The sequence below is a fragment of the Rousettus aegyptiacus genome, unplaced genomic scaffold, assembly GCF_014176215.1.
Source record: "Rousettus aegyptiacus isolate mRouAeg1 unplaced genomic scaffold, mRouAeg1.p scaffold_m13_p_3, whole genome shotgun sequence".
Classification (NCBI taxonomy): Eukaryota; Metazoa; Chordata; class Mammalia; order Chiroptera; family Pteropodidae; genus Rousettus; species Rousettus aegyptiacus.
Window position 1 is genome coordinate 139,758,144 of NW_023416306.1, and position 14,840 is coordinate 139,772,983.

A 14,840-nucleotide genomic window follows, 5' to 3' on the forward strand; every position below is an offset into this window, starting at 1 on the left:
AATTTTACTTAAGTATAGGTGTGTCTTTTAATTGCATTTCTGTTCATCTTGTGATTTTTCTCAAAAATCTAAAAGAAAATATATTTTTTCTTCATGAAAAGAAGCTAATGTTAACCTGTCTATAAGCATTTTCCACAAAAAAAGAAAAAAATGTAATAATAAGATGCATAAACAGAATTTTCAAAGTCATTTTGATTTATTTGGCTTTCAGGATGAAAGTCCTTGACTTTTAGAGCCTCTCTTTCTCTAAGGCCTCATGATTTCTTAAGAGAATGAGTTTGAAACTTACTATTAGCACTTAAAATAGAGTTATATTGATAACCTTTCCAAGAGCTCTCATTGGGTCTTTCACATTTTATTTACATCATATGTTTGGTAGATTTAAAAGGGAAAGTTTTTGTATAGTGTTTAGCCTAGTGCTTTGCATATACAAGGCGTCTTAAGCCTTAATTCCTTTCTCTTAGAATATTTGTTTTCTATCTCATTTCTACCCCCTACTGCCATACATTTTTCTGTATTTATAGCAAGCCATCAAAACTGTAGCAGCCTGTATTATACTAAGCAAAGTAAGTCAGACAGAGAAAGATAAATACCATGTGATTTCACATATATTTTGAATCTAAGAAACAAAATAAATGAAGGAACAAAACAAAAACACTCATAGATACAGAGAACAAACTGGTGATTGCCAGATGGGGGTGTTGGGGGCTGGGTGAAAAAGGTGAAGGGATTAAGAGGTACAAATTTGCAGTTACCAAATAGTCACTGGGATATAAAATACTGCCTAAGGAATATAGTCAATAATAACGTAATAACTGTATAGTGCCAGGTGGTTACTAGCTTAATACAAGGGGATCACTTTGTAAATTATATAAATGTCTAACCACGATGCTATACATCTGAAACTAATATAGAATAATGTTGAATGCCAACTCTACTTGAAAAATAAAAATAAATAAACAAAAAAAAACTGTAGCAGCCTGACAAAGCTTGTCTTCATAAACTAGAGCCCCAGGCAGTGTTCCTTCTGTGGCTGTTTCTAAGCATTGCCTTCATGCTCTTTCACAACTCTTCAAATTCCAGTTTTTAAAAATGTTCTAGAACGTCTTGATATTGAATGACACATTAAAAAAAGCTTTGCATGTTTCTCTGATACTTTAAAATTTTTGAAACATATTTTTATTAGAAACTGGAATCTGAGTTAATGCAAATGATAGCACTTCCCTTTAGCAGGTGCATACTTTCTTTTTTATTTTAAAATTTACATTTATGCAGGTACTGAGTTGGTATAAGCAGCTCTGCCAAATACTGTGGAAGTATTTTGGAAGATTTTAGTTAACATCTGTTTACTTGTCAAGAAATAATCCACTTATTCTCCTTCCTCTTTAAATATGATATTAAGTGCTTTGCATACTTTTTATTACTCTGTGTATTCTTTACTCCTACAAACTAAAGATAAAAGAGGAGAAAATGCTGAACAGATGGTATATATAGTGCAGGAACATGACTTCCTGCCATAATAATCCTAAAATGCTATTTATGTCTTATTCTTAAATCTTGTTCTTATTTATATTTGTTCTAGAATAGCTTATAATGATAATATTTCATAAAGTTTAAGCTTTTTTTCCTATCCCTTAATTTATCATCATTGAAACCTGGATATATCTTACAGTCTCTAGTTACAATTTAGTTGGCAACATTTTTACTTTTAGTGTTACATAAAATACCACTTATGAGATGCAACATTGATGAGTTAAATTAGATTAAATATGATAGATATTTTTTTTTGGTCGTGTTAATTCCTACCCAGAAAAGCAGAGTGTAGTGTTTGTGAATTGGTTATCAGAGATTCTGGAACACCTATTTCATTATCTAAAGTTTTAAATTTTATAAAATTAACTTAATGAGATGGAAAACAAATGCTTAGAAACTTCTGAATTTGTCCTAGAATTCCAGTATTAAAGGTGTTGTTAACTCCTACTTAGGTTTAAAACTGAATTTAAAACTAAAATCTTTTAACTTTCGTTATGTACTAAAAAATAGTATTCTCTATCATTCGACAAGAGTAAAACTACGAGCCTTAATTTTTTTTTTCCTTAAAGTTAATACACCCATCTCTTGATTTATGCGGATTACCCGTTGCATGTATCTTTTTTTTTTTTTTTTCACATGGAAGAAAACTGAAAAGAGTCCTCCAGTATGGAAAAAAACTAAAGAAGTAGGTCAATATGTCATAAAAAATATTTATTTCACATATTTTCCCCCAAAAAATGCTGATGAAAATTCAGAAAAACCTAAATAAATTTTATTTGCTGTCATTGTCTATAATTGGCACAAAGTCACTATCTTCATTGCTCGAAATATTTAGAAGTACTACTTTGGTTTCATTATTTAAGTTTATTTTTGGATGATCTTTTTCCAACCCTGTCTTTTGCCAAGTTTTTATAAATTCTTCGATATCCATTGCAACATTTTTAAAAATCTGTTTGAAATTTTAAGGCTTGTTGGATGTTTGGATTAATATCTAGACTTGTAGTTTCCAGTTTTGTGGCCAGTTGAAGAGTTTTTTAAATATTTTCTGCAGTATATGAAACTGATTCAAGGTCACTACCATATTCAATGGCAGGATGGGGTTCAGGAATTAAGTTAATTAATTCATTATCAGTTAATTTGTGATCAACCAGTAATTCATTATATCATCTACATTTAAATTGTCAGAGCCGCCTTCTTGAAATTTATATAATAAATTAATAATGCCAGTCAATCCATCTTCAGTTGTTGGAACCATATTTCCTGGTACAACCACTTCTGGCCATAGCTTTCCAACAAGCATTTAAAGTTGATGGCTTTAAATTACTCAAAGCTAAAGCAATATTCTTGATACAACTTTAAATTGTGTATTTATTCCAGGATTCTGCAACTGTAAATGATTCATTATCTTCAAGTTTATTAAAAATATCATTAAAACTCCATTTAATATAATTAATCTTAAAGTTAGAAATAATGCCTTGATCTAAAGTTGGATCAAAGATGTTATATTTAGTGCCAAATACATACCTTTTATATTTGAATGTTCTAAATTGTATGGATGACCAGGTGCATTATCTAAAAGTAAAAGTATTTCAAAAGGAAGACATTTTTCCTTCATATAATTTTCAGCTTCTTCAGCAAAATATTTGTAAAACCAAACCCTGAAAAACATCAGTAGTCAGTCACCCATGCTTTTTTATTTACCATCTAATGAATGAGAAGATCATTGATAATTGTGTGTTGCTACGTATTAGTTCTTTGTATGTTGCTGAGTTAAGCTAATTGTTTTTAGAAAGAGTAATTAATCATGGACATGAAAAAGAGAGAACCCATAAATGTATAAAAAGTCCCCATACATGGGTGTGGGGGATATTTACCACATTTAAAAAAAGAACTTGCATAAAAAAATGCGTATATCAAGGGATGGGTGTATTGCCATTCTCTAATATCTTATGTAAATGAGGACGTGTAGTGGAAGTTAATAATAAAATTTTTAAATAGTTTTTAAAAATTCTCTAATTTCTACCGTACTGGGTCAGACTTATATACTGTCAGCTTTCTGTGTACCTTTAGGTCCTGTTAAAATAACTTTTGGCATGAGATGAATTTTTTAAATGGTTTTATGAATTTTTATAAATTATCCACAGAACAAAATTTCATAGCCACGTTTTGATCTATTTAAAAGAATTATTTGATATAAGTGGAAACTCATTTGGTGGTAACAATTTAAGATTTGCCTTTTGGTAATTCTCAGCGTTTTTCTTTTGCTCCGAAAGCGCTTAAAAAAAAAAGACACAAAATAGTATAGAAAGCATATGACTGTTGTTTTTGATTATAGTTCTGACTTATTTGTCTCACCTTGGCAGACCAAAGAACCACCATCTCTTTGGCTTTTTTTCTGGTTATTTTTATTGCTATTGCTAATGAAAGAAGAGATTAAAGATTAGTGTAATTTCGATTTTTTCGTTTTCACCTTTAACCTCTTCTTACCCAGCTGTCAGAATTCTAAATGACAGTTGAGAGATGAACAGTTTAGTTATGTAAAAATATGTAGTCCTTTTACCCCATGGATTTTTATCCTGGAGAAAAAGATTGAAATTATTGAAGCAGAAACCAATAATGGTGCCAGGTTGTTGTTTTTTGAGGTGTAGGAAGCAGAAAGACAACAAATGCCAGGTAAGGTGCCTGTTTATACACTAAAAAAGGGAAGGCTCTATTTGGATGTAGGCCTGTGGGTGGATGATGCAAGTAAATCAGTTACTAAAAATCTGTATTCAGAATAAAATTTGGGGTGTTTGTGTGTGGGGGGTGGAGGTTCTTATGTGTTTTGTTTTTGAATATCTTGACTGTTCAGCAGAGGAGCAGCATGAGTTTTTAATTTTTGTTCTAGTAGATTTTTAAGATTTAATGACCGAGATTATTAAGTAAAAACAATAGCAGTAGCAAGACTTTTCTCTTTGCGTTGCTGCCTGGTTGTAGTTTATTGAAGAATTCATTATTATATAAGATGTAGTTTTGAAAATCATCTAGGGAGGAAAAAATTGAATTAGATAAGAATAGCAATGTATAAAGTAAAACTGTTGGATATATGCTAAGCTGGGTTAATTAAATATTCAATGAGCAGTTGACCAAGAGTACTTGTTAAACTGTGACCTTGTTAAAGGAAATTCACTTCATTAAATATTTACTAATTGAGTATATGCTGGGAACTGTGCTACGTGCTGAGGTTACAGAGATGAATGAGACTTGGATCCTGTCCTCAAGAATGTGGCTTAGTGTGGAGGTAGATGTGTAACACAGAACAGTCTGATGAGTAAAATTCTTAAATTGTGTGTACAGGTTAGGATGAAGAGATAATGAATTATTTTAGGAGAGTGAGGGTGAGGAGGAACCCGAGAGAAAAAGAGGACAGCTAAATCTGACTTTGAAAAACGGCTATGAATTTGCCAAACAACTAAAGAGCAATCCAGGCTGAGGGAGATACGTATTGAAAGTAATGGCAGTATGTTGCAAAAATGACATATTCAGAATATATTGTAGAAGCGCAAAGTATGAGGTGTAAGGAATAGAGATTCACTAGGGCCTAATCATGAAGGACTTTGTGTTCTGTGTAAGGACCGTGAACTTGAGTTAGCACACGGGTAAGCCATTGAAGCGTGTTATAAAAATTATGGTTTTGTCTAGCATTTTAGGGGGATCACTTGGACTAGTGTTGTCTTCTTTTATTGAGCTATAATTGACATATATTAGTTTTAGGTGTATAACACAGCGATATGATATTTGTGAATACTGTGAAATGATCACCACAATAAGTGGTGATACACTTGAGTATTTAATTGTACAAAACTAACCCAGCTTAGCAGTCAACATTTTTACTTTATACACAGTTAAAAATTTTAAGTCTTTATGTGAGATGGCATTCATAAAGATGGACAAAAACCATCTTGGTGATTAAAAACTTATTGTGTGATTTATTTTTCACAAGTTTATAAACCCGATTTAATGTACTTTTGACAGCTCCTATCTTCTTTCTGATGGTAGGAAAATTTTTTTCCTGTTTGGAAGTTCTTCCTATACTCACAAAATAATCATATGGAATATAGGCAGGGAGACAATTAAGCTATGATGGTATTTGAGATGCGTAAAGCCGAGTGCCTAACCTAGGACATTGAAGAAAAGAGGGTTAATTTAGAAATATGTAAGAAGTGGAATCTTGGGATTTGGGTTTGACAATGGAAAAATTAATCGTGTTTTTGAAAAATGATTGTAATAACGTTGGTAAAAATAATTTATCGAAATTAGGAGAGAGCAGCTTGGGATGGGTGGAAGAGAATGTTTAAGGGAGAAGACCCCAAACGTGTTTTATCAGGGTACTTAGCTGCTTGAAGGCCTGAGAATGTTGAGGGGAAGCCCCACTTCTTGACACACAGTAAATTATGATGGGAGACTTTTGTGTGTTTAGGGGGATGGAAGGAGATGTCAAAGGTGGGGTCCAACTTACATATCACGTTTTAATGCTTTGCAAGGAGAATGTGTTCATGTATTGTTTCTACAATTTACACTTAATTTAAAAATATTCGCTATTCATCTGGGTGGTGGTTATATAATATTTACATGTTAAAAATTCATTGAGTTGTACACATGAGTTGACTATTATAAATGTTACACCTTAGTTTTAAAAGTTAAAAGAAATTTGTAAAAAGAAAGAACAAAGCCTCCTTCCTGTCCTGCAAGGGCTTAGGACCTTGGATTTTTTTATATTTAAACAATTGAATTAATGTAAGGGAAGTAAGGCAAATTCTCTTCTTATCCTCGATAAGATTTTCTTTTATAGCAGTTAAAAAATTCTTTATAACATACTAATTTATTTTGCCAGCCCATTTTGTATTTTATCTTTTTCTGTCTTTTGTATAGCTACTTTTCTTCTGTTTTGTGTTTTGTAAATTAGATTCTTTAATTATTAGCACTTTAAACATGGATCATCTTTCTAAATTTTGCATCTAACTAAAACTAAATAATTTTCATAGAATTCCATTTGTAAACTAGTTTTACCTCATGCAAACTAGGTCAAATTAAACTTTTTTTGGTGATTTTTATTTTAGCCTAATAAAGATGTTGTGGAACAAATGGAAAAATGGTAAGAGGTTAAACTTTTCTTTTTATATTTTAATGACTCACTATCTCAATTTGAGATAACAATTATTAACTGTATTAATGTAGATTCTTAAAAAAAATTTTGTACTTCATAATGGAAAAGAGTGGTGTATGCTATTGATATATTTGGTTTGGGATTGCATGAGGTTTGTGGGTGTCATGTGGCAGCAATGATTTGTTTAGGCTAACATGTAAGCATGCATTACTTGAACACATTTTACTTATTGGTAAAGAGGAAGTACCCTTAGTCCAGAATCAGAGATCCTCAGAAATGTTTCTAGAATTAAAAGTTTATAAGAAACAATTGACACAGGAGTTGATCCATATAAAATATTTGGGAATGCTATCATTTGTTTACCTTGAAAAATAGTTCATATATATATTTTAAATTTATAATTTCAGCATTCAAGAAAAAGATGAGAAGTTGAAGACTGTTGAAGAATTACTTGAAACTGGGCTTATTCAGGTGGCCACTAAAGAAGAAGAGCTGAATGTAAAGCATTTTGTTGATTCGTTTTCCTTTTGGTTGGTTATTCAGTGAACATAAAGGGGTTTCACTGTAATTTGTGTAAGATTTTCCCCATATCTTTAAACTTCATGTTAGTTACCCACATTTTATAACTTTATATGATTTTTTCATTAAATATAAGATTTTGTTAGAAATACAAAAGTACATAGTTGATTGTAGCTTTCACTGCCTTAATGAAGTACATACTATTGTTATGGTTTGTAATATATGTTTCCCCATCTACACTTATGCCTAAATTATAACCAAATGATAACTAGCAGACTTCATAAGTTCTTGAAATAGTATTGGAGGCCAGAGAAAAGAGAGACTGCAGTTCTGTTTCAGGATTATCATTAACTGACTTGATTAGGTTAGATAAGGTTGCTCAGAGAAATAACTTAAAAATGTAATTGAGTTTAGGGTAACAAGTGGTATGCCACATGATCGTGAGGTTGTAGAAACATGACCAGAAATACTTGTGCTAATAATTGAATTAAAAATCTAGAAGTTATAGAAGTGTAGACATGTGAAGGAAGTAAGATTTCTGGACCTTCCAGAGAGAAAAAGAAAAATGACAAGCTAGTATATATTGAAGCTAGCTATTTTTTTCAGTAATAAATAAAAATAAGTAAAAGTATATTGTGTTTTTGTGTCTTTGAAAAAGGCAATAAGAACAGAAAATTCATCTCTGACAAAAGAAGTTCAAGACTTAAAGGCTAAGCAAAATGATCAGGTAATGTATTTAGTAGATCCTGCAACCATTTTCACAAACAGACCTGTTACATTCAAGCATAGCTATTCTGTTTGTCTGTTCTTCCCTTCTCAACATGGAATTTGTTAATTATAGTTTTAATCTGTGAGTGTTTAGTGACTCAATTATCATTAATAGAGACTGCAATTTATTAGATGTTGAGTGTATCCTAAGCACTAGGTACTCTACCATTGTTTCTTGTGACAGTGATAAAAGGTTTTGAGTATACAAATATAAAGTAAGACTAAATAATAGAAGGGGCTACCTGAAATTAGGTAGTTTTTTAGTTGTATATTCTTTTTATCTGGTTAGAAATAGTAATAATTTTAACATCTATTGATTTTTCGTTTGTCTTACACGTACCATAAGTAGCTTTTAAAGCCGCTTACTTTCAAAGCACTTTTCGTTTTCATAATTATGACATTTAAAAAAATCTTGAAAGACTTAATTCCTGAGTTTACTTTTCCCATTTGGATTTTGGTGTAGTGAAAAATTTAAGAATAACATACTTTTTATTTCTGACCCATCTATATTTTGAGCAAATGACTAAGTAGGATTCCTTCCTGTTTCCAGGTTTCTTTTGCATCTCTAGTTGAAGAACTTAAGAAAGTGTAAGTGATGACATTATTAAAATGGTCTTTCTCTTTTGGTCCATTTTCTTAGGGCTGATGAATGTTTTATTGTGCAATTGAGATAGCTGATGTTAGATTAACCTTCAGTATATTTTTTTATTGCTGGAATGAGCTGCGCTTTTCCAGTGCAATTGATGGTTAAAAATTTTTTTTGGTAATTAATTCCATTTATTTTCCTAACATCACATTGACTCGTTAATATTCTGTTTCTGCAATAGAAACTATTACAGAATAGATTATATTGGATAGAGAGGTCAATTCTTTGCTTGCATCCTCTTGCTGAGGTGTCTCTAAAGTATGATGCCATAATTGTGTGTAAGTTCTGCCGCAGCTTTCTGTGCTCTAGAAGCCAGTATTGTTGAGAGGAACTTGATTTTCCCTAGTGTTTTCAGGGTACAAATCCTATATTTCCTGTGTACTTTTGAAGCATGTCACCAGCTTCTCCTTGTATGCATAGGCTTCAGCCGTTTGGTAGTTACCGATTAATTCTCACTTAGGAAGAGCTTTATGTAATTTCCCCCTTCTGTCTGCAAGATATGTTGCTATTTTACTTAAAAAGGGGAGAGTTCATTTGGTGAGCTTATTCATGATTTGGTGCTATTTTTATATCTTAGTTGGTAGATCTTGATTTCTGTTCAAGTTTAATGCTGTTTCTTTATCTCAGGATCCATGAAAAAGATGGAAAGATCAAGTCTGTGGAAGAGCTTCTGGAAACTGAACTTCTCAGAGTTGCTACTAAGGAGAAGACTATTCAGGTATTGGGAGATAGAAAACTATGTATTTGTTTTTTTGTTTATCAACTTCAGTGAATACCATTTAATTTCATGTGTTTGTTTGTACATTGCATTTTATGTCAATTTCTGTGTTTCCATTGTCCAATCTTGTCTGTTTTGTCATTGTCAAGGATTTGAAACAGGAAATAGAGGCTCTAAAAGAAGAAATAGGAAATATCCAGCTTGAAAAGGCTCAACAGGTAAAAATCCCAGAGCCATAGCATGACAGATTTGTTAGTGTATGTGTATTTATGAGCTACTTGGTTTTTTCGTTACCCAGAAAAAAAACTTTTAGTAGTGTGCTGTAAGTATATTGGGTTATGTGCTTTTTATTTTTTTGCCTGAATTGAGAAAGTGCTCTCGATATTTTAATCACTCTATCTTTTTAACTGTTAAAGACTTTCCTAGAATGTTTTCTGTATTAATGTTTCATTTTAGTTTGCCAACTTAAAAAAAACAAAACACAAAACACTTTGGTAAATATTTTTAACCTTTTTTTCTTTTTAACTGCATGGACTGTAATGTTTTCTTACAGAATATGTATTGCCCAACCTTTGCCTGTAGAACATAGATATCATTGGGGGATTTCAGAGGTAGAAATGGTTACTGGAAATAGTTGGGTTTGGGTCAATTTAATCTGATAAGGCTTTATTGAAAAATGGTGAGATTGCATGAAAGAGATGATTCATTCATTCAACAGATTCAACAGAGTTCCTCCTACTTGTCATAACACTATATTAGTGATTGGAGATAACGTATTGAATGAAATGGTATGATGAAAGGTCAAACTCCTCTAATATAGATTGAGAGGTCACAAAAGTCTCCTGAGATATATCTAAGCCAAGATCTGAAGGGACTATGAGAAGATGGTGAGGATGAAAGGTACTATTAAACTGTGTGAGATTAAAGGAGGATAACGTAGAGTACTGTTGAGTTGCTAGCCTTGAAAACTGAGAAGGAGAAGAGCTCCATATGGTAGGGGAGATATGTGTACAGTGTAATGTTCTTATTTTTGCGATTTTAGAAGTATCACATTATGTAGACTTATTCATAACTCTATTTTTTTGCCACCACCTTCCCTCCTACCTTACATTTTAATTTTTTACTCTTATTGTCATTAGAATCAAGGGAAGGCAGAATCAAAATACATCTTATTTTGGCATGAATAATTCAGCTAAGATCTTTGTAATTTGAATAGTACACATTTTAAAGTTTATCATAAAGCCAAATAAAGTAAATTGAAAGGATTATGACTTGCCTTTTTTCTGTTTTTTCTTTGTATTTCAGTTATCTATCTCTTCTCAAGTTCAAGAGCTTCAGAACTTGTAAGTACTATTTTTTTCATTTCCCTTTAATATCTCTCTTCCATATATTAAATGCAATTATAATGAAAATCATAGCTTCTTTTTACTTATTTTCAAGTGATATTTTAGGGAATATCAACTTATACCTCAAGAACACCTCAAGATCTTAGGTTTTTCATTAAGATTTAACCTATAGATTTTTTTGATGGGAATGATTTTTCATGATTTATAATCCGAATATGACTTTAAATTGAGATGTTAGTTACTCTTTGCCCATTTTAATAGCCATTGTAAAACTGGCTATATATTTCATACTGAAACCAGGTGTAAGCTGTCTAAACTTGCTGGTATTGACTTAATAAACAGGGTGATATGGCATGAAAGTTAGGGCTACCCTAATTTATTCAGTGTCTGGATCTTCAGTGATAGATGGAACTATTTTCTTTAATCATCTAGTGCTTCTTAATTTGATATAAAATATTATTTTTTTAGTTTATTTTAATCAGTTTGGGCTGTGCATGCAACCTAAAATATACTTTTCCAGTTTCCATTATTTTTGCTTTATATAGTCATGTGACATTTTTCATTGGTAGTTCTTGTTAACTTATTGTCAGGTTAAAAGGAAAGGAGGAACAGATAAATACCATGAAGACTGCTTTAGAAGAGAAGGAGAAAGATCTAACCAATAGAGGGAAATGGTTACAGGTAAGAAGTTAAAAACGAAAGTAAATACCATTTTTATATTTGAATATCATTTCAGTTCACATCTATTCTTTTTTAGGATCTTCAAGAAGAAAATGAATCTTTAAAAGATCATGTTCAGGAGATAGCACAACATAACTTGAAAGAGGTATAGTGTAAACAGATGAACACTATATTACATTAAAAACAGATATCTTTATTTTACTATACTAGACAGCAAAGAAATAAATATTTTAGTGAGTTTCTTTACCATAAAAATTGTTGTACCTTAATTTTGTTGTTGATAAAATAAGTTAACTTTTATCTCTGTCAAGTTTGTTATTGCGTCTTTATCAGCCTAAGCCTAAAAAAATTTTCAATCCTTACATATTTATATGAACTCTTAAGCTCATTCCTAAGTGTTTATGTTTAATTGATGTGTTAATCTGTAATTCTTCAAGAAACAGGTATTAAAAATGAAGTTAAAGGAAGTTTAGTGTTTTATAAATTGCCTAATCTTAAATTTACTACATATAATTATATTTTTATTTCATTGGTGTGTGATATTGTGTGTGTGTGTTATAGTACTTGATCTTTTTGATATTAGAATTGAAAATGTAAATCTGTTTCTTAGGCATGTTCTGCATCACGATTTGAAGAACTTGAGACTGTGTAAGTATACTTTTAGCCAGAATTTTAAAGAGGAAGTTCTCATTTTCCAGAATGTGCTTGAATATTATGATGAGTTTCTTCTAAGTCATTAACTTTCTTGTTAAGTAGAATTATAGATCAGAGGCACATAAGCTTAAGTCTTTGGTATAATAAAACAGAGGCTCTTTAAGTGCTTCTAGATACCTGGAGACTTTATCCTTGTTTTTTTTTTTTTTTTTTTTTTTTTTAACAGTCATTGTAAAGAGAGGTTAGGTTTCTTTAAAATTAAAATTATTTTAGTATTTGAAAGAATACCTTTGAATTAACCAGAAGATAATCTTTAGTCATAATCTTGGTAAGAATATTAAATTTGTCTATAAAGGTAACTTGCTTATTAGGAAAATGCTTTCTGTTTTCATATTATTTATGCTGTGCTGAATAGTAAAAATATTGAATCTGATCAGCATAGGACATAATCAGTCTTTGTAGACGGTCATCCTAGAAAATTTTTTATCCTATAAAGTATGTTCTCTTAAACTAAATCAGTTTACGGTTGTGAGAAGGGTATCCAGGACTTCATCTTTTTGTTATTCTATAGAATTACTTTTAAGAGATTGTGCTTTGATGTGTGATGCCATAGTCTTTATTAATGTTTAAGAAGTGGCCCTTTGAATCTGTGTCTTTGAAAGTAAGATATTGAGGATATTTAGTAGGTCATTGTCTTTAAGGAGAGGAAGGGGATGTCTCTATTCTTGGCACTGGGACTGCTCATTTGTCCAGCTAATTGTTTATCTTGTGGGTATTGTGTAACTGTCAAGATGCTTTAGTCACATTTGCTAATAGAAAGCTTAGAGATATTTGTGGCCTGTTTGTTACAGATGTATAGAGTTTTAAAGTATGCAAATTTACATTTATTTCTACTTCACATTTTATTTTTAATTAATAGAATTTTTTTTTTTTTTTTTTTTTTTTTTTGGTCAGGGGTAACAGTTTTAGGTTGACAGAAAAAATTGAGAGAAAAATAGAGTTCTTGTGTCTCCCCTCCCTCACATTTCTTATTATTTACATCCCACATTAGTGTGCTACAGTTTGTTAAAATTAATGAACCATTACTGATATATTGTTAACAAAACTCCATCATTTCCATTAGTGTTCACTCTTTGTCTTATACATTCTATAGGTTTTAATGAATGTGTAAAATGACATGTATCCATCATTACAGTACCATAAAAAATAGTTTCGCTGTCCTTAAAATCTCTTGTGTTCCACCTGTTCCTCCTTCCCTCCCTCCTTCCTTCTCTCCTTTTCCATCCTCCAGTACCTGGCAACTACTGATCTTGTTACTGTCTCTATAGTTTTGCTCGTTCCAGAATATCATATAGTTTGAATCACAGTATGTAGCCCTTTCAGATTGGCGTCTTTCACTTAGCAATATATATTTAAATTTTGCCATTTCTTTTTAATATTTAATCCCACTCTTCATGTATGCTGTTCTGTCATTTTTCAAGTAGGCCTGTAAACATCTTGAAATTATTTCTAGATTAAGATAGGATAAAAATAACATTCAACCTAGCAAACATTTGAGAGCCTATTGTGTGTGCCCTCTGGCACTGGGATTACTGAAGTGGCTAAAACGGGCTCCTTCTCTGATGAGGAGATAGTTAAACAGATCATTTTAAAGGTTTTAAGTGTTATGCTAGAGAGGTCTCTGTTTAGGATGACAAGGGCAATTAGGATTCACTTAGGCCATATTTAGCAAGACATATCAATGTTGGGTTAGGGAGAACCAGATTAAATTATATGTAGCATTACTTTACTACAAAGGGTTAAGAGTAAAGTTCTAGGGTGTGCAATTATGACTCGTATTTTAGAGTTTCCTTGGAGATAAAGCCATACTTGGCCTAAGAAATGTTAAGTAGGAAAGTAACTAGCAATTTTAGGTTGTACTTGACTTTGAGTTGGATAATTCTGGAAATAATTGTCTTAAAACAAATATATAAGTTGGTGTAATATGGGGAAAAGAAGCTGATTGGCATTGTTCCTGCTATCTTTTTTTTCCTTTAAGATGATATTGGAGTCTGGTTGTCCTTTTTTGTGTATAAATATAAGGTCTTTGTAAAAATTTTAGGTTGAAAGAAAAGGAAAATGAAATGAAGAGAGTAGAAACTATGCTGAAGGAGAGGGAGAGTGATCTTTCTAGCAAAACAAAGCAGTTACAGGTGAATATGTTTACTTAAAACTAATTATTGTTTGAACTATTGTCTTTGCATGTTTTTAAAACAGTTTTAACTACGACAAAAGAAAATAGAATACAGAATGATTCTTCCTTCTACCCAGATACTGGTTATCATTCCTCAGAACTAAGTTACTATCATTTGTTTGTATAGCTTTTGAGAGTGTCCATGCATAAAATATGTGTTTGTATACTTAATTACTTTTTAAATATATTTAACCACACGTACTCTTGTATTTTGCTCCCTATTCCCCTTCCCCACAACCGACCCGCCCAGTGAATAATGCTTTTGAGGTCTTTTCACATAAGCACATTTTTACCTTTAACTTTTAATGGCTTTGTGGTATTCTGTTATATGGTTGTATCATTTATATAACCAGTTCTAGTTTATGGATCCATAGATTATTTAGAGTTGTGTTTCTTGTTACAGCACTTCTATAGTGAATATCCTAGCATATATATTTTCAGTACTTTTGCTTGTATACCTACTTTAAATTTTTAGAAGTGACATTTTGGGTCAAAAGTTTATGCAGAGTTCTTTTTTTCCTTTTTGAAAGAGATAGTTAAAACAAAACCAGTAACTCCTAACCTTCATGTAATTGCTATTGAAAGTACTTACAAAA

General features: G+C 31.4%; 1 protein-coding gene across 9 annotated transcripts in view; it reads left to right on the forward strand.

Annotated features, from left to right (window-relative positions):
• KTN1 (kinectin 1) overlaps positions 1 to 14,840 on the forward strand; it is a 90,815-nt gene that overhangs the window by 51,261 nt on the left and 24,714 nt on the right. For 7 of the 9 annotated variants that reach the window (XM_036238348.1, XM_036238353.1, XM_036238352.1 and 4 more), the window contains exons 19-29: positions 6,633 to 6,667; positions 7,087 to 7,177; positions 7,857 to 7,925; positions 8,517 to 8,554; positions 9,240 to 9,330; positions 9,480 to 9,548; positions 10,636 to 10,673; positions 11,267 to 11,357; positions 11,434 to 11,502; positions 11,968 to 12,005; positions 14,113 to 14,203. In XM_036238348.1, coding sequence (XP_036094241.1) covers positions 6,633 to 6,667; positions 7,087 to 7,177; positions 7,857 to 7,925; positions 8,517 to 8,554; positions 9,240 to 9,330; positions 9,480 to 9,548; positions 10,636 to 10,673; positions 11,267 to 11,357; positions 11,434 to 11,502; positions 11,968 to 12,005; positions 14,113 to 14,203 — 720 coding nt within the window. The remainder of the gene's footprint in view (positions 1 to 6,632; positions 6,668 to 7,086; positions 7,178 to 7,856; positions 7,926 to 8,516; positions 8,555 to 9,239; positions 9,331 to 9,479; positions 9,549 to 10,635; positions 10,674 to 11,266; positions 11,358 to 11,433; positions 11,503 to 11,967; positions 12,006 to 14,112; positions 14,204 to 14,840) is intronic. The other 2 variants (XM_036238351.1, XM_036238355.1) reach the window with 1 other exon arrangement.